General features: G+C 46.5%; 2 protein-coding genes across 2 annotated transcripts; one reads left to right on the top strand and one right to left on the bottom strand.

The window, feature by feature from the left end:
* Nucleotides 1–118: 118 nt before the first annotated feature.
* On the bottom strand, nucleotides 119–10,869 carry STYXL1 (serine/threonine/tyrosine interacting like 1). Its single transcript, XM_086763057.1, has 9 exons — nucleotides 10,767–10,869; nucleotides 9,965–10,026; nucleotides 9,355–9,481; nucleotides 8,967–9,023; nucleotides 7,924–8,069; nucleotides 6,416–6,561; nucleotides 5,261–5,355; nucleotides 3,099–3,208; nucleotides 119–904 (listed from the first exon to the last, which is right to left on the bottom strand). Exons 1-9 carry the CDS (start codon nucleotides 10,867–10,869, stop codon nucleotides 773–775), a joined length of 978 nt encoding a protein of 325 aa, XP_086619183.1. The 3' UTR covers nucleotides 119–772.
* A 155-nt stretch (nucleotides 10,870–11,024) lies between these two features.
* MDH2 (malate dehydrogenase 2) lies at nucleotides 11,025–18,785 on the top strand. Its single transcript, XM_086763192.1, has 9 exons — nucleotides 11,025–11,147; nucleotides 12,342–12,510; nucleotides 13,244–13,327; nucleotides 14,309–14,418; nucleotides 14,927–15,052; nucleotides 15,707–15,784; nucleotides 16,787–16,886; nucleotides 17,345–17,496; nucleotides 18,481–18,785. Exons 1-9 carry the CDS (start codon nucleotides 11,079–11,081, stop codon nucleotides 18,610–18,612), a joined length of 1,020 nt encoding a protein of 339 aa, XP_086619318.1. The 5' UTR covers nucleotides 11,025–11,078; the 3' UTR covers nucleotides 18,613–18,785.
* The last annotated feature ends 1,763 nt before the right edge of the window (nucleotides 18,786–20,548 follow it).

A 20,548-nucleotide genomic window follows, 5' to 3' on the forward strand; every position in this document is an offset into this window, starting at 1 on the left:
CACTGCGCATGTTTGCATGGCAAACCTGGGCGGGATGATCCAAAATGAAAATCCCCAGTAAATCCTTAGCACAGAGGGCGAGGAAAGCCCAGGAGCACAAGTTATCCATCGTGTTTTATTTGGTGATGTCAATGCACAGGACTGCCAGTGCGGTAAGAGCGAGGGCAGCACTGTGTTTGGTTTTCACGTAACAGGATTGACGCGTCGCGGTTAGCGCCCATGCCAAGAGGTCCGGTTGTTGTAGCAGAAGGTGGCAAGTGGGAAGCGTGGTCTGGCTAGACAATTCAACCAGGCAGTCTGCGAGAGGCCGCGTCCGTGTCCGCGGGCAGCCGAGAAGGCACACGCAGAGCGGAGGGATGTCTGAAACGAGGAAATTCTGCCGTCCCGTCTCAAGGCTGGACGTGGGCACAGTCAAACTCTAAATTTACCATCCCAGGCTATGGACCAACAAACCTGTTCAGACATAGCCCCAACGACTTCCCCACGCCTGGGGTAAGGAGCATGCCCGATAAGCTGGTTACAATCCCCTCTGTTTACAAAAGAGGCGAGCGGTGGGCCACAACCTGCAGGACTTGCTTTCCCCAAACCACCACCTTCTACAGCCCAGGCGAATTCCCCGAACGGCTCCAAAACTTGCCCCCAAATAATATGGCCCTAAAGACGAAAGCCTTTCCATGATGTGAAGACCTTTTTTCCAAGCAGCGTTCAAGTAACTTTCTACCTACGGTGGTTCAGACAGCCTTTCCCCGCTGGGTGTTCTCTTTGCTACCCGTCAGTAATTCGGTTCAGAGACGTCTGTGATCGTGGTGCCGTAGATTTGGGTCTCCCAGTCCGAGAGCTGTTTCACAAAGCCCCGGTGTGGTCTCATGTTCGTTTTGCATTTCAGAACGTACTCCCAAGCTCTCTGTAAACAGAAGGAAAGCAAAGGAGTGTTAGGAATTAGACCTGACAGTGAATCTCTGGTATCTACATGCAGCAGCTACCCTTGTGAACGACACAGGTTAGTATTTCCTGTGTTGGACAGCAAGAACCTGCGGGCAAGACTTTGGCTACCAAAGCAGGGACAGACTGGATGAAGACGTGAACTTCAGAGAAGCCTGTCACCTTCACACTCCGCTCTCCTGGATACGAGGACAGCTCAGACTGCTTTCACTACCTGGCAGGTATCTTGCGTTATTTTACACCAATGGAGCAATGCAGTCCTGGATTTTCTGCCCGAAAATGCTGTTTCTCCCACGGATGATAAGCAAAGCAGTGAAGTATCAGCTATTCACAGGTAAGCAACAAAGGTTATCGTGATTCTGGATTGGTGTGACCCAATGTGGCAGAGCAGCTATGAAGCTCCAGTTATCCCACTGCATTAATTACAGCCATCTTAGTTATTTGTTAGTTCCAGGTAATCAGCTAGGAACTCTGCTACGCTACACACAGGGCAGATCCGCTGGCCTTTACTCCAGCTGCATCCTTGGGTTTACCCACTAGTGCTCATTTTCCCACTTTTAAAGAGACTGCCCCCCGCACTCAGAGGATTGCTTAAGCGTAATGAGACCAAAGGTTAAAAGATAGTGCTCCATTGGTTTGTTTTGCTAATCTCAGTGATTCTGCAGGCTCTGAGGCTGATCTTCCAATATTTACTCCTCTGGGCCCACGACGTGGATGTCTCTAGCTCCCCTGAACTCAACAGATCTACTCACACACCGTTACTAACAGAATAAGGGGCCGCACATCCCAAATCTGTCTTTCTTTTGCAATCCCCATGTCTTCAGAAGCTTTCAAAGGTCTTTGCCTAGAGTGGGTGAAGGATCACACGGGAATCTGTTGCACTGCTTCCCTCTGCAAGAAACAAACTTCTCTGCCAGGGTAATCCCCCAGGAAAGCTTTGCCCAGCCGACAGTGGGCAAGCACCACCCAGGCCAGCCGCAGCACGCCACTGCTGTGCCAACCTTTTCTTCTTCCTTTTTTTTGGCACTTAGTAAAATGCTGAGACCAACCTGTTGATACCAACGGAGAGAAATTGCAAGGATCAGCCTTTGACTTTTGCACTGCTGTTGCAAGCACCTGCAGTAATTTAGCATGTGCAAGGGAACGGCTGTCAGTGTGCAGGAGCAATCACACCCAGCGTGAGTAGCAGAGACAACAGAGTGTCTGCAACCCTGTTGGCACGCTCAGCCTGAAATTACCCGTTGGCACACAGCGGTGGTAAGAGATTTCCTCTTACCTTGCAAATGTTTGCACAAAATCAATTAAATGACTAGATACAGGTGCAGCGTCAGTGAAGCTTGGATCAATCCTTTCAAGCTCCCAAAGAAGGAAACACTTTCCAAACAAGGAGAAGATTTTTCAGGAGACTCCTTTCAGTTCCCATGGGAACTAGCCTGCTTGGTGCTGAGCAGGAACCATGAGATGGTGCCTACGGCACGGTGTCCACGTGCTGTATGCAAAGGGAAAAAGGGCCTGGCGCCGGGGGAGAGGCCGCCAGGCTATTGCACGGCCAGATCATTCTCAGCCGTCATTCATTATTTTCCTTACGTTATTCAGAGCTACGGAACAGAGTGTGCTGGCCGTTTAACCTGTACATGCCTCCCGGGCTAGTATTATCCCATTCCAGATTTCTCTACACTGCTACCTGTGGGAGGGCAGAAGAGGATTCTAGAAGAAGCCACTGCTGCTGAGCTCCGTGGTAAATCAGAGCCCTGCAAACACCAAGTTCTCCATTTCCCTGTAACCTCAAGGTATCAAGAGATGGGATTAACTCCAGTAGCTTCCAGATACTCTCTTTCTCAGGTCCCGGAGAGCAGAAATACTAAGTTCTGTAACCACAGCTTTATTTTTACAGCCCCGTAGCTAAGTAGGGAAATACAAGAATATCACAGGTGCCAGGGCAAGGACTCACAGCTCCAAAATCACACCTAAGGCCACCTCCTTAACAGTATAAAGAAGATACAATCTGCTATACTAGAATATATTAGATTATCAGGTGGGTAGTTTGCATGAGAGCACAGATGATGTCTTTCTCATTACCACAATAACGAGGCTTCAGAAACAGAAATAAACTGCAGACTCAGCCAGTATCTGTGGGAAACATGACAGTGATGTACCTTCAGGGAAAACTGGCAGGAATGCATAAGATAGGCCATGGTTATTGTGCTGCTCCGGCTTATCCCCAGGCTGGAGAACACCAGCACGGCTCCGCGATCCAGCTGAGCATCTGAGGAAAGAAATGCCAATCACAAATTAGCGATCTGGGAAATCAAGCTTCCAGTTGTACAGTCAAGCTCTAATTCAGTGACAGCTGACAGGCTAGCAGCCTGAGCGACAGGAACACTCATGAACCCTGACAGCAGCAGATGGGCACTGCCAGTTACCGTTTTTGTAAGCATTTGCCTTTTTTAAAAATCCACGGAGTTAAAACATGGCTTTGAAGACCAGAACTAAATGACAATGACCAGCCAATGCTTCATTACAGATCAGTGTCACCTTTACATCACATAGCTGAAGAAAAGTGGCCTACCATGACCGATCAGCTGTGGTCAGCATCACATCAGCTACTCAAACTCCTCCTAGAAAGGTTTAATGATCTGGAAACAAGCCTAACTGTCCACCACTGAAGCAGGAGGAATCAGCTCTCAAACTGGAGGGGACTTAGACTCCAAAACCCTTACCCCTCCTTGGGGATCACCAGCAGAAAGCATGTCCATGCCAGCTAGGGCACTGATCTTCTGATTTGATGATGTTTTTATGATGGATACTTTGCAATGAAAATTTCTAAGATCAGCAAACTCATTTTCTACAAAAGCCAAGCCCACGTGGCTTTAAGAGGATGCTGTCACTCACCCCTAGCCACATCAACTCCGCTATCTATGCCTGAAAGGTTGCATATTTTATTAATAACCTTTTGAATTCTTTCCCTCCCTCTCCAGAGCAGACAGCATGACATGTTTTTGGAATATCAGCAACTGAACTCTGGAATTCATAGGGCAAAGCCTCTTCTTTTACTGCTGTTACAAGGTTGTGGGGTTTTGTGTTTTTTTTTCTTCAGGCTCTCAGACTTATTTCTATCATGAGGTACTGGTTCTGTTCTAAGACCTGAGTAGAAATGGCCTCATTCCAACACACACCTGGCATGAGGATACTCACATTTCTCTGAGAATATGTGGAGAGCTTTAGCCTCTTGTCCACCCATAACCGTTCCAGTTAAGTAACCTACTCTAGACTAAGTGAACAGTTAGATTATCGAGTAAACAGTACACGCTTTCACAAGAGCTACAGTTAATAAACTCTTATAGTCTGTTTTGGAAACTTCCGCAAACTGATGTAAGAAAGAAACTTTCTTCTGCAATACTACTGGGAAAAAAAACTTGGAACAAAATGAAAGGCAAGTAAGTGGATTTTGATACTTAAGTTTCAATGCAAATCATGACATTCAGTTCAGGACTACAAAATTGTATCCTCAAATATTGTTTCCTTGTTTGTTTGTTTACATCCAGTTGTCATTTCTTATTTTGTACTCGGACTGTATGGTCCGTGGGGACAGGGTGGTCTTTCGCTTCTGGGTCTGTACAACACTCAGCTCAGCAGGGCCTTGGTCTGTGGCAGGCGTTATTTCATAAGTGTGATAAAAGATGACAACACGGTTGGACACCGTCACAGGATGGAGCTGTGGGAGCTATGTCTGCTGTGCTGCTGCAAGCACTGAGCTGCAGAGTATGTTTTTTCTTGCCCTCTCTGATGTAATCAGCTGAAGGCAGGTTTATGCTGTTCAACCTGAAAGTCTTCCTAGGCCCTATGGTGGGTCTACGCTGCAAATCACAAAGATTAGCAGTGTCTTGTGGTAAATTCTCGCATGTGTGTCACACTTCTGTTCAAATAAAGCTCTGGTGGTTGAAGATTTGGGCTAGTAAGAGTCAAAGGGTTGTATTTAAGAACAAAGGAAGAGGAGGGAATCGTATGAAGCCCTGGTAAACATCCTACAGCAAAGCCTTTTCAGATCAGATGGAAAGCTCACTACTACAGAGAGTGAGGTATTCTTTAAAGTGAGTAGGAACATCAGAGTCAGATGGCCTGTAAAATCTCCTCTCTGGCCATCAGGACGGTTAGTAAGGTAGCTCTGGTGTCCATGAGGGCGTGGGCTTGTTTGAGAGTGTGCTGATCCTGAAAGGTTACGACCCTCCTGTCTGGGCTTCCTGTTGGAGTGAATTGCAGTCACTCCCACCTAATACCCTAGCAAGATCTCAGGAATTCCAGATCAGGAACAACTCACCTATGAAATGAGAAGTGGTGGCAAAGGTAGAAAAAAGATCTGCTTCGAGCGAATCTGGAACAGATATATGGAGATATTTGCCATCTTCTGCAAACCTGGAAAAAGAGCACACAGCATTACACGGACCAAAGAAACAGCTTTGAAAAAATGTGTTTGTTGGAGACAAGCTGATAATTTTGTTTGCTGTTAAAGGCGTGAGTTTTTCATCATTGTCATCATTAACATTATGATAAGGGATTTGTTATGCTAAGACTCTGAGGTGCTTGTAACACAGAACCAATTTAATTACTGATTTTCCATTCCACATGCTATCAGCATTGATGTCTTAACTTTACCTACAGCTTCCTTTATCTGAGAGCTAAATGAAAACAGATGAACTGGCAGTTTTGTGAACATAGCCACCCAATTCACTTCATGTGGTTCATCCCCCTCCTTCCACAAGCTCAGGGAACTCAACTCAGAGATAGTGGAGCAAAACATTCACGAGGAGTTTCTGAAATGAGAAAGCACGTCATGCAGAGGGCATGGGGAAATTACCCACTGTGTAGAGAACTTTGAGTATTTTCCTCTTGAGTTAACGGCATGAGAAATGCCGGATAGTACATGTGCACTGGCATAGGTAACTGGATTTGTTGCTTACTTTGTTTTGGTCACCACCTTGAGAAATGGCACTGGATTTTTCACTGTGTGAAATGGCATTTCCAGCATGGCCTACAGACTGAGAACAAGGGTCGTGGACAGGTGTAGGTAAGGAAGGAAGACCAACAACGTGAAACATTGGCGATTTAGCTCTCACGCTGATGTATTTGTAAGATTTTGCTCTGAAAGCTATTGGGAGATGTAGGTTCTTCCCAAAGGATGGTGGTATGCAATCAACTCGAAATGCCAAGGGCCTTCCAATCCTCCTCTCACCCAGTCCACCCACGTCATAGTCGAGGGCTGCAGGACTGCATTGCTGCTCTGCTACCTCTGGAGTAGAAACTGGAAAAATGAGCATGAAACAGCACCTGAATCTGCAGTTTTCCTCCAACCAGAGGCTTCCTTGGAGGTTCACAGGCACTGACTCCTCTGCGAATGGGCTCTCGTGCTGTCCCACCTCACTTTTTTCACAGGCACGGACCTTGGTGAGGGTACAGCTTGCACTATTTAACTTACAGTGTGGCAGGCTGCTCACAGACGTTGACTTGTGCTTTAATCTTCAGATCTTTCTGAATTTGTTGGTCACAAGCCTGCTTGAAATTGCCCATATATAACTTTCCAGGTAGTATCTCTACAGGGTACGTCTTGAAGTTGTCTAGTTCCTGCCAGAAAGAAACCATAGGCTCAGTTAAGAGAGTGTATTTTAGCTTGGTAGATTCTTAAACAGAAGTCATATGAAGAATTGAACACACACTTAGTCAACAGCCCATGACACATTCTAGTGTAATGATTCATTTAATCACCTGGGCTTTCTGTTTCTTGAAATCTTTGCTAGATTTACTGAGAATAATTAACAGCATTGCTGTCATTGTGGCATTACTGAAAACAAATCCTAACTAAACAGGAGGCAGCATATATTCTTTACATTGTCTGGAGGGCCTGCAGCATAACAAACTCATTTGATGTTAGATGGCTAAATTAAACCATCTGCCAGCTGCAGAGCTGCAGGTGCCCCGTGGCGAGTCCGCAGCTGCTTCCCGTGTCTGCAGCGTGAAGGCTGCGAACAAAAATACGCAAGTGGCTGACAGTGCCTCTACATCCCTCACCGATATTTGGCTAATGCTGCAGCAGAACAAGACAGCAGCTTAAAAATTTAAAACAACAGAGAATAACAGTTTAAACTGAGAGGCAAGGTACTCTGTGTTCAGTTGAATCTGATGAGGAGTTCAGTGGTTTGCTACCCTTCACAAAGAAGCACTAAGTGAAATTATTTTCTCTCGTGTGCTGTAGCATCCCACAGGTGAGCACCGTGTCATGGGCTGTTTCACGTGAACCAGAAGCAAACAGGAACAACGGAAAAAAAAGACACGCTGCAATGAGATGCTCTCTGCTGTCCAGCACCCTCTAAATCTGCCCTGGCTCAGGTCCTGTCCTAGATGTGAAAAAAATAGAGCAATTGTTTCCCATAAGCTAAACAGATCAAAGTTTGTAGGTGAAACCAAACAATTAGGATACCAGTGTTCCAGTAGATGGCTGTTTTCTTTCTGGGCCTGTCCAAACAATGCAGCAGCACTTGCTTTGTGATCCTTCCCGTTGAAAAGCTTTACAGACATGGAACACAGTGCTTGCTAGGAATTGTACTTCTGTCTGAAAACATTTACTAGGTAACATCCCAGATAACCACGTCAGAGAGGAACCTGCTTCTTTTCATCATTTGCTACTGTTTGTTTAGTTATCTGTACTCTCTAGCAGGCCAGTTTCGGGGTTATCAGAGAAACCTTCCCAGTTTGTTTTCACGAGCTTTCTTTCACGCAATGGAAGAAGGATAAAAAAGGCAAAGTGTGGCTGTAAAAGAATTAGTAGTGAGGCTCAGGGCAAAAACAGTAACTCAAATTAAATTTAATTCCTTTGTTTGAAATTACTCTGATATGAGGTTTACAGCACCACTTAACTTGAATTCATTAGCCATCATCAGCTGAATATGAATGCTAATGTCTTCTCCTTGCAAATTAGCATCGTCTCACCTGAGGCATCCACAATATCTTCTGAGTCCTCAGAAAATGATAGCAAGCTGAAAAACGCTTGTATCCTCCCCTCAGGACCAGCACGGGACGGCGGGTGAACTGCTCTAAGCTTCTGGCGTACCGGACGGCAGTTCTTTCCTCAGCATCTAACGAGATCAAAAAGCTATTTGCAGGTTTAGAGTGCACTGGGGTTACATCTGGCCCACTGACACCGGCAGCAAACTCCTTTTAATTTCATCTAATGGTCTGCAGAAAGCCTCGTTAAAAGCTTGGCTTATTCTTTAACTATTGCTGCAGGTCAGTTACAAGGCATGCTGCTTTTCATCTCTTGTCCTGATCTTTTATTCCTCTTCTGGTTTCTTTTGTAGATCTAGATAATTTTTTTTTTCCTCCCTCCACTCCATTATTCTTGGGAAAGTGCTTGTAATAAGTTCTGATAATAAGGAAGTATTAATTTAAATCTAATAATCTTATGGAGGCCATTTTCTTTAGTCTGCTTTAGGCAAAGGGGGAGGTATCGTGAATAAATTATTCACAAGTGTTTTAAACACTCCCCTCAGCGAAGGAAATTATGTGAGATGGCTGCTCCCCCTCCTTCTCCCAAGGGATCCATCCCGCTTGCCTCGAGCTCTGTCTGCATTAGAAACAGATCAGCACAACAGAAACCCACTTCTGATTCTTCACACCTTCCCTTGCTACTGTCTTATCACCGAGCATTTATGAGCACACGTGCTTTACTCACTCCCCGATTTCTTTCTTTAAAAAATGATGTAAATCTTTGCTAAAGCTGTAGTAGCCTTTATAAAGCTAAGAGGAGCCAAGCAAACACACAGAAGTCGTTCTGCACACAGAACTCCTTGCCAAAGGATGCGTGAAAGCTGAACATTTCCATGGTTCAACGAAGACTGAACAATACACAGAAAAGTTTCCAGCTCTTCACATTTCTTGGTGAACCCCGTCCACTCACCACCCCCACTGAAGCTGAGTCTTTTTAAATATGATAACGTGAAAGCCTTTTATAACCCTCAAAGAGGGAAGTTCACTCTGTGAACATCCGGAACCTGAGCCAGTGTTTTCAGTCTCTAAAGAAGCACTGCTCCCTAAAAGGCAATCATTGCACAAGCCCAATCTCAGTGAAACGTGAGAAAAAAAAAAAAGAATCCATCCCTCACACTTGATGGGGAACTTCAGAAGGATCAGTCCACAGACAGGAAACCAGGCCTGCCAGGATGTTTTGAAATAAAGTGTGGATTTTTGAAGCCTAAGGACATATGCAACACAGTGAAAAACCAGAGGCTTAGCACACAAGTTAATTTTTCAAATAAAGCTGGGTAAATTTGCATCTCTTCCAATAAGCTCATAAAATTAAATGAGGAATGGCAAAGATATAAATCCTGCACTGAGGTCTTGACTGACACGGGTCACAGATACCTTTTTTTTTCTCCTCTTCCTGATAGTCACAGCAATCCAAGGAAGTGGTCTCGCAGTCATACACCACACAGTATCTGACACACCCCAACTCCTCAGCATCCGGTACCAGATACTGCCCCGTGGGACTCTATGAAAATCACAAAGGAATTCTATCAGAAGCACAGCTCCACACTTTTCTTGTGGCATCAACGCTACCCACAGCTTGCAAGTTACTACTCTGTAGCTACGGGATGGGTTTGGGGCTATGTCTGTACTTGATTCTGAAAGACCTGGTTAGAATTCAGAAATGACACAAACTACGCTGGATTGCTTCATCAGCCGCAGCAGTAAAGATGCCAGCGCTGTCCTTTGTGAGACAAGGCTACAGAATGTTAGTTCTTGTGCAATGTTTTTCCTGCTATACAGCTCCTATGTGCCAATCCTTTGGGCTACTGAAGCCACCTTGGCTTTCTTCGTGACAGAACACATCCCCCCAGTGGCAGAAATGGAAGACGGCTGGAACAGGCAGGGGAGAGGCTGGGACAATTCCCTTGGGTTTTAAGCCAATTTTGTCTTACTGCTAATTGCTAAATCCAGGGATGGTTCACAGCAAACGGTAATCCTCCCTCACCCATCCAATCCTGCGTGCTGTAATAATATGGCTCTCATCGTATTCACGCTGAGTACGGGCATCTGAAAAAAACAAGCAAGACAGAGAAACTGGCTTATTTGCTGCTTTTAAGGTAGAATCCCGTGCCTAATGCTGCAGTGGGAATTCAGGCACCGACATCAACCAGGGAACGATTCTTTTTTTTAGAAACTGAGAGTTTCTGATGTGGATATAACGAACGTCAATGCTGATGTAAGTCTCTGTGTAACAAGCGATGCCAACAGCTTTACTCCTGACCCAAGCGTGGTACCACAGCGTTCACAGCGCCAGTCCCCTGCTCCGTTCTGCGTAGCCTGGCCCCACTCGCTGGGCCTGCTCTGACCTCCGGGCCGCCAGCACCTCTGCCTCCGTGCTGCCCTAGAAATGGGGAGGGGGGACCGGAGAGACCCCAAGCCCACTCCCAAACTGGCTGACTCCCTCACCGAAACATTTAATAATATCGCAGCATCATGCACCCTTTTTTTGACGTACTGCCCCTACGCAAGATGCAAATGCTCATCGCTCAGGAAATATTGTTCCCCTCTAAAAGCTCCGGGAGCAGCGGGGGAGAGCACACATCCCTGGGACGGAGCAGAGCAGGGAGGTGATGAAAGCCGGAGCAGCAGCGGGTCACGGCACGTCAAAACACCCTAACAGCAAGGCCCCAGCAGCTCCATGAAGTATCGTCTGCTCTTCCCCGTACGCCGGAGCCCCCCACGCCCCGTTTCCTCGGGCCACCCGCCCAGGCCTGTGCGCGGCGCCGGGCCTGCCGCCCGCCGCTCACCCAGCAGGCACAGGTAGTTGGGCTCCGCCAGCCGGGGCAGCCGCCGGTGCTGGTTGAGGATGTTGTAGAGGTGCTGGGGGTCGCAAAGGGCCACCCCCGCCATCCCCGCCACCCCCGCGGCCCGGAGATGGCCGCCGCCTGGTTGCTAGGGAGAGACGCCGGGCCGTCACTAGGGGTGACGTCAGAGCCAGATCTCGCGAGACTTCGCCTCTCCGCCTTTCCCTCCCGGCGGGAAGTCTCGCGAGAGGGGCGCGCGGTCCCGCGCAGGCGCCGTGCCGTGGAGGTCGTTGGAGTCACCGCAGCCGCCGCGCCATGCTGTCCCGCGTCGCCCGTCCCGCCGCCGCCGCCGCCCTCCGCCGGGGCCTCGCCACCACCGCCCAGGTACAGCCCGACCGCCGCCTTCCGCCGCGGCCTCGCCGCCACCCCCCCCCACCCGCGGGTACCCGACCTCGGCGCGCCCGGGGGCCGCGGTGGAGCGCAGGGCCTCCCCCGTGAGGGGGCCAGCCGGGCCCGCCGGCCGCCTCGGCCCTGGGCCTGTGCGGGGCGGAGAGGGGCTGGGGGCGGCCGGAGGCAGCCGGTGTCACCGGCCCGGTCGGGGGGAGGCGCTGAGGGGGCGGTGGGGAGCGGGGCTCGGTGCTGGGTTGATGCTGTGTGTCTTTGCCTGGTGAGACCGGTCGTCGCCCTGCGGCTCTTTGCCGGGAGCCTTTGCGCGGAGCGGTGTAAGCGGGGCGGCAGAGCCCGTTAGTTCTGCAGGAGCTTCTCCTTCTGACGGCGTGTAACGGGCGGCGTGTAACGAATTCGCTTGCTCCTTCCTTCCCCTGCGGCAGTGTGGCCCTGCTTTCCAAATGTATTGAGGGCTGAAGCTGGGCTTGGGGTTTGACAGTGGTCCCCAACGTGCTGAAATCCTGCTGTGTGCTAGGTAGAGAGACACCGACCTCTGCCTTCCCAGTGGCGTCTGACTAAATGATTATTGAGGCTATAAAGATATGCTTTACAAGAGAGGTTTGAGTAATCGTTTTGATAGGAATTAAATTTATTAGCAATGAGATTTTGACCTCCTGCTATCAGCTCAGTCATAAATATGGGCCGTAGCAATGACTAATGCTAGGCTTTGCTTCCCCTTGGAGATTCTTAAACCAAATTACATTTGTTGCAGTAGCAGAAAAACTAGGCTGAGCTTAGGCTGACCGGGCTTCTGGGTAGATTATTTCTTGTTATAGCATAGTAATTAAGCTGTTCATGCAAGGACTTGAAGCTGTTATGGCTTTATCTGGTAAGATAGCGAGATGGAGAACGTCCTTATCAGCAGTAACTGTGTTACCGTCTTACATCTCTGCAGTAGCAAAATAACATTTTCCTCTAACTTGTCCTACCAGAAAACCTCAAGAATCTTTGGAAGGCTGGTATGATGATCGCTTTCTGTGGGCTTAGGCAATCCAGTTTGCATAGTGCTTGATAAAAAAAAAATTGAGAAATAGAACTAAAAGTAAAGAAAGTGTGGCGAAATCCCTGAGGTCACTGCTGCACTAACTACCAAAACATCTCTTCAATGTGTGTGTCTTCTCTTCTTCACAGAACAATGCCAAGGTAGCAGTGCTGGGGGCCTCGGGAGGCATTGGCCAGCCTCTCTCCCTTCTCCTGAAGAACAGCCCGCTGGTGAGCAGGCTCAGCCTTTACGATATCGCTCACACTCCAGGTGTTGCAGCTGACCTCAGCCACATCGAGACAAGAGCGAGTGTTAAAGGTACTGCGAGCCGCTGAAACGCTCTGTTCTGAAGGGGTCCTCTCCGGTGTCTCTGACACGGGGAAATGCCCGCTGCTGTGCTTGCGAAGGGGAATGTTCACATGATCCTGAAGCCTGGTGTCAATTTAAGTAGCTTTATCTCAAGCAGTGCATGACTAATTAAGGTTTAGCTGATTGGACTGGTATGTATGGAGATGAGGATGGTCTATGGTTGCACTGTTGAAGGGAGGAAACATTCTTGGAAAAAAAGCTTGAGTGTTGAATTTAAAAGTTTGGCTTTGGATAGGCTTAACACTCTCTGGGTCTCTACATGAATTCTGCGTGCTGCTTTTCTGGAGGGACAGCTGTCAAGTTCTGATAAAGTCAAAGAAAGCTTAATCTGCTGATTTTAATTTTATTTAAAGATCACTAGAATGTTACATTTTTCTTGTAGGTGCTTGTCTGCAATTCTTTGAGGGCACTGACTGTAGCGCCCAGCTAGGGTTTTTGGAGAGTAAATACACATAACAGAAGGTTTTTGAAACAGATGAATGTGAGGAATGTAAGGTTTGAAACGAGGATAAAACATCAAACAGGGTCCATGCATAATTGTATTGCTTTGCTGTTCAGCGTAAATCTGAATTGGAGGCTAAATTAAAAGGAATTGGATGCCTCTAGGCATAATGTTGTACTTCAGAGTGTCAGATGCGTAATAACTGGTGAAAATATAATGTTTAAATGTCTTCTGTTCCAGGCTTCCTGGGACCTGAGCAGTTGCCAGAATGTCTGAAGGGCTGTGATGTTGTAGTTATTCCTGCGGGAGTCCCTAGAAAACCAGGTATGTTCTCCTTGTTAAAAAGCCCCAGGGCTTCACTGAAGTGTATCTCTGCAGCACTGTTACTCAGACAGAGCTGTCTGGTGCTCTGTTGCGCTCTCAGTGCGGCTTGGGATGTAAGTGGTCTGTTACTGACGCTGACCCAGAGCTTGTTGTGGTGTCAGGCACCTCATTTAGACTCCGTCTTAGATTGTCCCTCATACAATGGGGAGAATTGATTTCTGGAGTTCCTGAGTAGGGGTGAGGTGCAAAGACTTCATGCAGGTGATCCTGAACCTCCCTTAGTGTTTCTTGCCCAGAGCAATACCTGAGTTAAAAAAGCTGGTCCTTGTTTCGTTTTTCAGCAGAATAGAAACAATCCACTTGTTTGGGCATTGTGTGAGAAGTTCTCAGCGTGTCTCTGAATGAATGCTGTTAAGCCTTCTTAGAACGTCTCTGAACTGCTCTGTTTGTACCCTGCTTTTCGGTGTCCTGTTGGGAATGTAAAAAAACTGTAGACTTTAATGCCTAGCTCTTCCTCATTCTTCATTTTTCCTGGTTAAAGTAGTTGCTGCAAAGAAATGAGAGGTGGCGCTTGCACAACTAGCGATATTTTGCACGGAGCAATTGGCATCCAAACTGTAGCTGTGGAGGTGACTGCAGAGGGGGAGAAGAATTCGTCTTGGGAGCAGTTACGCTGCTCTGAGCACCACTGGTGATACTGGTGTGGGTCAGTACGGGCATAATGTACTTCAGGCTGCCTAGATGAAACACATTCTGACAGTTGGCAGCGGGGCTGGAAAGGACAGTAATCTCTTATTAGCAAGAGGAATTACCTTTGGGGCCAATTCTTTACTGCAGCCGGAGAGTTTTCTCTTTATACAAAACCGGAAGCTGAAGTTGACATATCTCTGTCCAGAGCAGAATGTTGTTTGTTGATTGAGTTGCTTGCCCATTAGCGAGTAAACTATGGATAATTTAAAATATTGTACTGATGTCTTTTAGGAATGACCCGTGATGACCTGTTCAACACCAACGCTAGCATTGTGGCTACTTTGACATCTGCCTGTGCAAAGCACTGTCCAGAAGCCATGATCTGTATTATTTCTAACCCGGTAAGCGCTTTCTGGAGACCTTGAAAATGTAGAGGAAAAAAAATCCAGATTGAGAATACTAGAGTAATCTCAGCTCCTCTTAGTTTTGACCAGTGTCTTTAAGGTCTGCAGGGTATTTGCAGAAGAGAACTACAAGCTTGGTTCTACTAAGCCATTTTTTCTGGGGCTATATTTAAGTCAGAAGAAATTTAAGATGTGGAAGTGCTTAATATTTCAAGATCTGTATGACTGCAGGTATGATACAGCTGGAATAGAAGTCTTGGCTCACTAAGGGAGGAGCATTTGTAGTATGTATTAACAAATATATTGTCTTGATGGCTTTTTAAAATGGAGGATTTTTATTTCAAGCAGACTGTAAATAGCTCTTCAATTTAGGAGTTTAAGTAACTGGCTACAGTTGACTTCAAGCTGGAAGTATACTTAGGGTTGTTTACTGGCCTGTTCAGTTCATGGGTTAGCTTCGTTATTATACTGGTTTTAATTAATGCTTGCCTGTTCTTGCTTATAGGTAAATTCAACCATCCCAATAACATCAGAAGTCTTCAAGAAGCATGGTGTGTATAATCCCAAGAGAATCTTTGGCGTTACAACGCTGGACATTGTCAGAGCAAATACTTTTGTGGCTGAACTAAAGGTAGGTTGTAGTAACTGATGTTGGGGGAAGGGTACGGTGTGCTTTGGTCATCAGATCTATCAAAAATTCTTTTAAAATCACTGTAGAGAGCCAAAGTAGCTCAGATTTCCATGGAGCTAGAGGCGAAGGCAATGATTCCCTGTTCCCATTCTCTAGAGGAGCCTGGGGATAGGGTTTCTTGCAAAATGTGATTCAAGAGACTTTGACCTTTCCTTTTCATAGCTGTTCCCTGTAAGCGAGCGACGTGTTCGCCTTAATTCAGTTGCTGTTTTCAACCCTACTGGTGCAACCGGAGGAGAGGGTTGAATTGTAGTTTGTATTTGCAAGTCAAACTGCGTGCTGTGGGATAGTCTGCAAAGTACCAGGAGGTTACTGTTCTTAATGGCCCTGGTGGAGTTTGTACTTGTGCTGCGGTTTATCTGAACTCACATTAATAATATCCTGTAAGTGTCTGAAGTTATCAGAGTAACCTGGAGTTCAGCGCTGTAGATCTGGCTTTGTCCCTGGAGCGTGGCTGCCTCTGGATCTCCTGCCCTCTGCAGCGCTGGGTTATAGGTGTGGCCAGGCACCCAGGGCAGAAAATGAAGCATGGTGGTTTTAAATGTTTTTCTTGTCCGTATCTTCAGAAGCTGGAAAGTTTCATGTTTCCCTTAGGGATTAGATCCAGCTCGAGTAAGTGTTCCGGTTATTGGTGGCCATGCTGGGAAGACTATCATCCCTCTGATCTCTCAGGTGAGTCGTAGTTACTGGCACGGGAGGCATTACGCTGTACGGTATTCCTCACCAATATGTTCGAGTTGATGTAAAGTATCTTTGTGATGGCACGTAACGTGCTAAAATATAGCAGAGACAGTCTTCCCTGCTCTCGTGGCTGCTTTAATTCTGAGATGAGATACAGGATACTGGAAGGCAGTGAGCTAAATTTAAACTCCTCTGGGTAGTTTGAATAGTTCCAGCCTTTCTCCTCTAAAGGAGTTTGGGAATAAGAAGTAGGGTGCGATGTGGGTGTCTTGGCACTATCTGTTTGATTTTTATTTTTTTGTGACAGGTATTTAATGATATGTATAGCTTGCTTCAGCAGGAAGATTAAACTGCTTTTGCCGTGGTGGACTAGAAACACTGCTTCAACACGCAGCACTGAGCTTGAGCTATGCCTCCTTGTTTTGTGTGGGGAGGCCTGCTTCAGTAATGACTGGTAGTCAGGAAGAGGCTCCCTTCGTTCATCTAAGCCAGAATGAAATGAGGTTCTGAAGCAGTCTGAAGCTTTGTGAGGACGTGACTAGGATATGGCCGAGGAGAAATCTATGAGAAAGGGGAAAACGCTTTGCTCTAAGTGGGAAATAAGGTATCCTTCACAGAAGGACATTTTTAGGGAATAAGCAAGGGCTTTGGAGCGGCAGAATGCTGAGAGGGTACTTTTGTTAGTCGATCGGGACAGAAGCAGCCACGCTTAACATACTTGCATAGCTGTATCTGAAGGTTCAGTAACTTCCTAAATACTGCTGGCAGACTGGATCCTTCGTAAGGCTCTTGGCTTCCATAATGCCACAGTGACCCAAATATTTACGTGGTGGCTTCTTGAAATTCCTCAGGCCTGTAACATGCTTGGAGGGCATCCGTCTAGTGCAAAGTTCTACAAAGTTTGTAATAGTACAAAAAGCATTGGGTGGGTGGCCTTATGCTGAATCTGGAGTGATCCTGGTATTTGATAATAACTTCTTTTTTCCAATCTAGTGCACACCAAAAGTGGACTTCCCTCAGGATCAGCTGGAACAGCTTACAGGGAGAATTCAGGAAGCTGGCACTGAAGTTGTGAAAGCTAAAGCAGGAGCAGGTTGGTTCTTAACTACAGCTTCCAAGTAATTTGTGTTGGCCAGCTGAATGGATGCAGTCCTCTTCAGTTTAATATTATTTACAACTGTGGTGCGGAATTATGAACTGCTCATTACAAATCTAGCTGCTCTGCCGTGTCAGCCGCTGCCTGAACTGTGGCACTAGAAGCAGTGCAGTATGTAGGTAAGACTAGACATTAACTGATCCCATGCCATGTATGGCTTTTAAACTAATCTGCTCTGTCAAATTAAGCTATTTCTTTCCAGAAATGGAAATAGCATGGAATGGAAATCTAAATAGCATGAAGCTGGCCAGAAGCTACTGCTTTATCAAACTGGCTGTGAGCTTGGAGTCAGTGACATTGCAGCTCTGTCAGCATATCAGTGTGGAAGCCTTTGATGCTGAAGGAAGTATCAAATTTCAATGTGATCTGTTCTAAAAGGGATTTAATTTTTACAGGGTCTGCCACCTTGTCTATGGCCTACGCCGGCGCTCGATTTGTGTTCTCTCTGGTGGATGCAATGAATGGAAAGGAAGGGGTTATTGAATGTGCCTTTGTTCAGTCAGGAGAGACGGAGAGCCCGTACTTCTCTACACCTCTGCTACTGGGAGTATGTATTTTATATGGTGGGGCTTAAAAACAGCAGCTACTGATTTAATCTTGTGGTTTTTACTCAGTGATTTCAGTTTAGCCTAGTGCTAGGTATCACTGAAGTTAACAGCTGAGCGTACCTTTAAGAGTTCTTGAATATTTGGGTATTGTGCTTGGGCATTTACGTCATGCTTGACAGGGATACTGCTGTTTTTATCCGCTCTTAAACTGCGGCTTGCTGAGTAACCAGAGATTCAGACTTGTCGTAGGAGGTCACACTTGCCTCAAGTCAGTGCCTGTTTATGAAGGGCTTTCGTATGATTAACCGGAGTCAGCAATCCCGTCTGCTTAGCTTGATCTGCTACAAGCAAATCCCTCAGAAACTGAGAAACACGGAGAACAGCAGCATGGATTAGGATTAATAGATTGCTTTCAGGACCTTCACTGAACTCTGAAGGAAGCATTCCTTTTGTCACTTACCCTGTGGGTGGGGTGAAGAGCAAGGATGTTGCAGCACTGTTGTGGCTGCTGGGACGCGAAGGATGGTGTATGCTGTCTTAGGTGCTAGCTGGTGAGGGAATGGAAGCAGAGGGGTATTAAGGGGGAAAGGTTTGGATGTAGGCATGAGATCTCGAAAACCTAGGAGCACAATTCTGAAGCGATTTCGGATTGCAAGCCAGTGGCAAGCAAAGGGCATACACCAGAGGAGAGAAATTCTCTTGCCAAGTGGTGGGTTTGGAGATAGAAAGAGGCATGAAGGAGCAGTTGGTATCAGTCTCCTCTGGAAGGAGCTTCAGGTTTCACACTTGTGAACAGTGAATGAGAAGTTTGTGAAGGCTGTAGCAGTTACTGCAGATAATAAGAGGCTTCTGAGCCTTGCCAAGAAGCACAGGGTTGGCAGAGTAGAGACAACAGGTCCCAGGCTGGGTGCGTGATCAGAGCTGTTAAGTTACTCTCTAGATCATTCAGTGAATTGTTAATCCTTAAATCCTCTTTCCCTCAGAAAAATGGAATTGAGAAGAACCTAGGTATTGGCAAGATCTCCCCCTTTGAAGAGAAGATGATTGCTGAGGCCATGTCCGAGCTGAAGGCTTCTATTAAGAAAGGAGAGGAGTTTGCAAAGAACTTCAAGTGAAGAACTGATGGTGGAGAGGAATTAACAACTTCCTTAATTTATTAAGGCATCATGTCACTTTACGACTTCTGAGTCAAAGCTCAGGCTTTGTTTGAAGTCTGTCTGTATTAGCTTAATGATTGTTGCCAGTGCAGAGTCTAATCATCAATAAATGGCCTCATTTTTTCAGCGTACCATCTGGAATTGTCCTGGTCTGCTTATCTTTTGAAGGTCCTGATCTTTTGAGTAGTTATCGTTTTCCATAGGGATGAAGTAGTCTCTTAAAGTGGGTGAACTGATTACTCTTGGCTCTGCTACTTGGGTTTTGGCTTGGGCTGCTTGTTTGGTCCAGCAGCTGGGAAACCAGGCGTGATCAAATATCAAGATGGAGGGAAGAGGCTTGGGAAAGGGGTAACTGTGACGCAAGTGATCCAAGAAGTGTTTTTTCAGGAGATGATGTTACCTCTGTTGCCTTGTGTAACCTTAGTCTCTTATGTAATTTGGTTTTAACAGAGTTACTGAAAGAGCATGGTGGTTGAAACGTCAATTCTGCTCTAAGGAAATAATTAAAATGCTTAGATTGGCTTCTTTCTAGTTAGGAACAAAAGCCTTGATTTAGCATCTACATACATTTCTTTTACATTCATCTTCTTGTGAATATAAAAATAAATGTCTGCAAGAAAATGGTGGTGACGAGTCCTGTGGCTGACTTCTTTGAAGGTAAGCTTGAATGAAGGAAGCTATTAATTCACTCTTCCTCCGTGCTCTGTGGGCTGCTTACCCTATTGGTTTGAATTGCTTTAATCTACGTAGGTTGAATTCTAAATTGAACAGACTTTATTTTGATTAGATGAAGGAAACGCCGAAGCCCAGCACCTCGGGAGGAACTGAGGGGAGTGTTGGTTTGAGCAAGAGAACCTGGTGTAGAAGCTTCTCTTAAGGAAGAGACCTAAAGGGTACCAGATGCTGTTTGGTCACTGGCTTTTGTTTTTTTTTTTTTTCTTCTCACTTCCTGTATCCTAACTCTCTTCTCAGTGTTTTGAACTCCTAAAAATGTATTTTATTTTAATCTAGTTCATTATTCTGAACCAGATCACACAGTTGTGACAGTGAAAATGCCTTGAGAATAACGTGCTTGGCTCTTTCCCTGCCCTGTGGAGCACGTAGGCAGAGAGAGGACAACAAGCACAGTTCTTGTCACTCCTCTCTGCAGAAACTCAGTGTATTAGAGCTTGGTTTCTTTACAGAAATAGTAATGAAATGGAAGCGTCGGCAGTCATTACTCAGCAGGCTTGGAACAAAGTAATTATTAGATGGTATTAATAGAATTAAAGATTAAAGATGGTGTTGGAGGGGGGCAGGGGAGGATATCAGGACTGGAAGACGCTGGAAGGAGGAGTGCCTGGCCAGGTCTAGTAAATGCAGCTTGGATATTGCGTTCAAAACAATAAACGGAAAGCATGTGGCACTCTGCGATGAAGCAGGTTGCTGGATGTAGGGGTTTTACACACTCATCAGTAATTTTGTCCCCAGAAACAGGCAGCACAGGTTATTTGCAAGCAGAGTGTGTATCCTGGGTCTGCTCCCCTGGCGTGTGTGCCTGGGTGGTCCAGGGGGCTACAACACAAAACTGCCAAGCTGAGGGCTGCAGGGAAAGCCCGGCCTCGCAGCCGGGAGGGAAATAACACACTTGTTCTAGTGCTGCTGTTTTAAATGCAGCAGAGAGAGCAGATTTCTGAGGGCTGTAGAGTTTTGGAACTTGAGGTTCGTAGTGTGGCTTGGGTTATTCTATCCTTTTCTCGTGTCAGCAGTCCAAATACACTGAAGTCTTGTGTGGGCAAGCAGAAAGCTTTGCTTATACCAGCAGGGACTCGGAGGCAGGATGGGTAAGTGGAGCCGAGGTGGAAGAGGATTATTTCCCAGCACCTGCTGACTCGTAGATTCTTCGGGGTCTCCT

Source organism: Chlamydotis macqueenii, chromosome 19 (genome assembly GCF_036417535.1).
Source record: "Chlamydotis macqueenii isolate bChlMac1 chromosome 19, bChlMac1.mat, whole genome shotgun sequence".
In the NCBI taxonomy this organism is placed as follows: Eukaryota; Metazoa; Chordata; class Aves; order Otidiformes; family Otididae; genus Chlamydotis; species Chlamydotis macqueenii.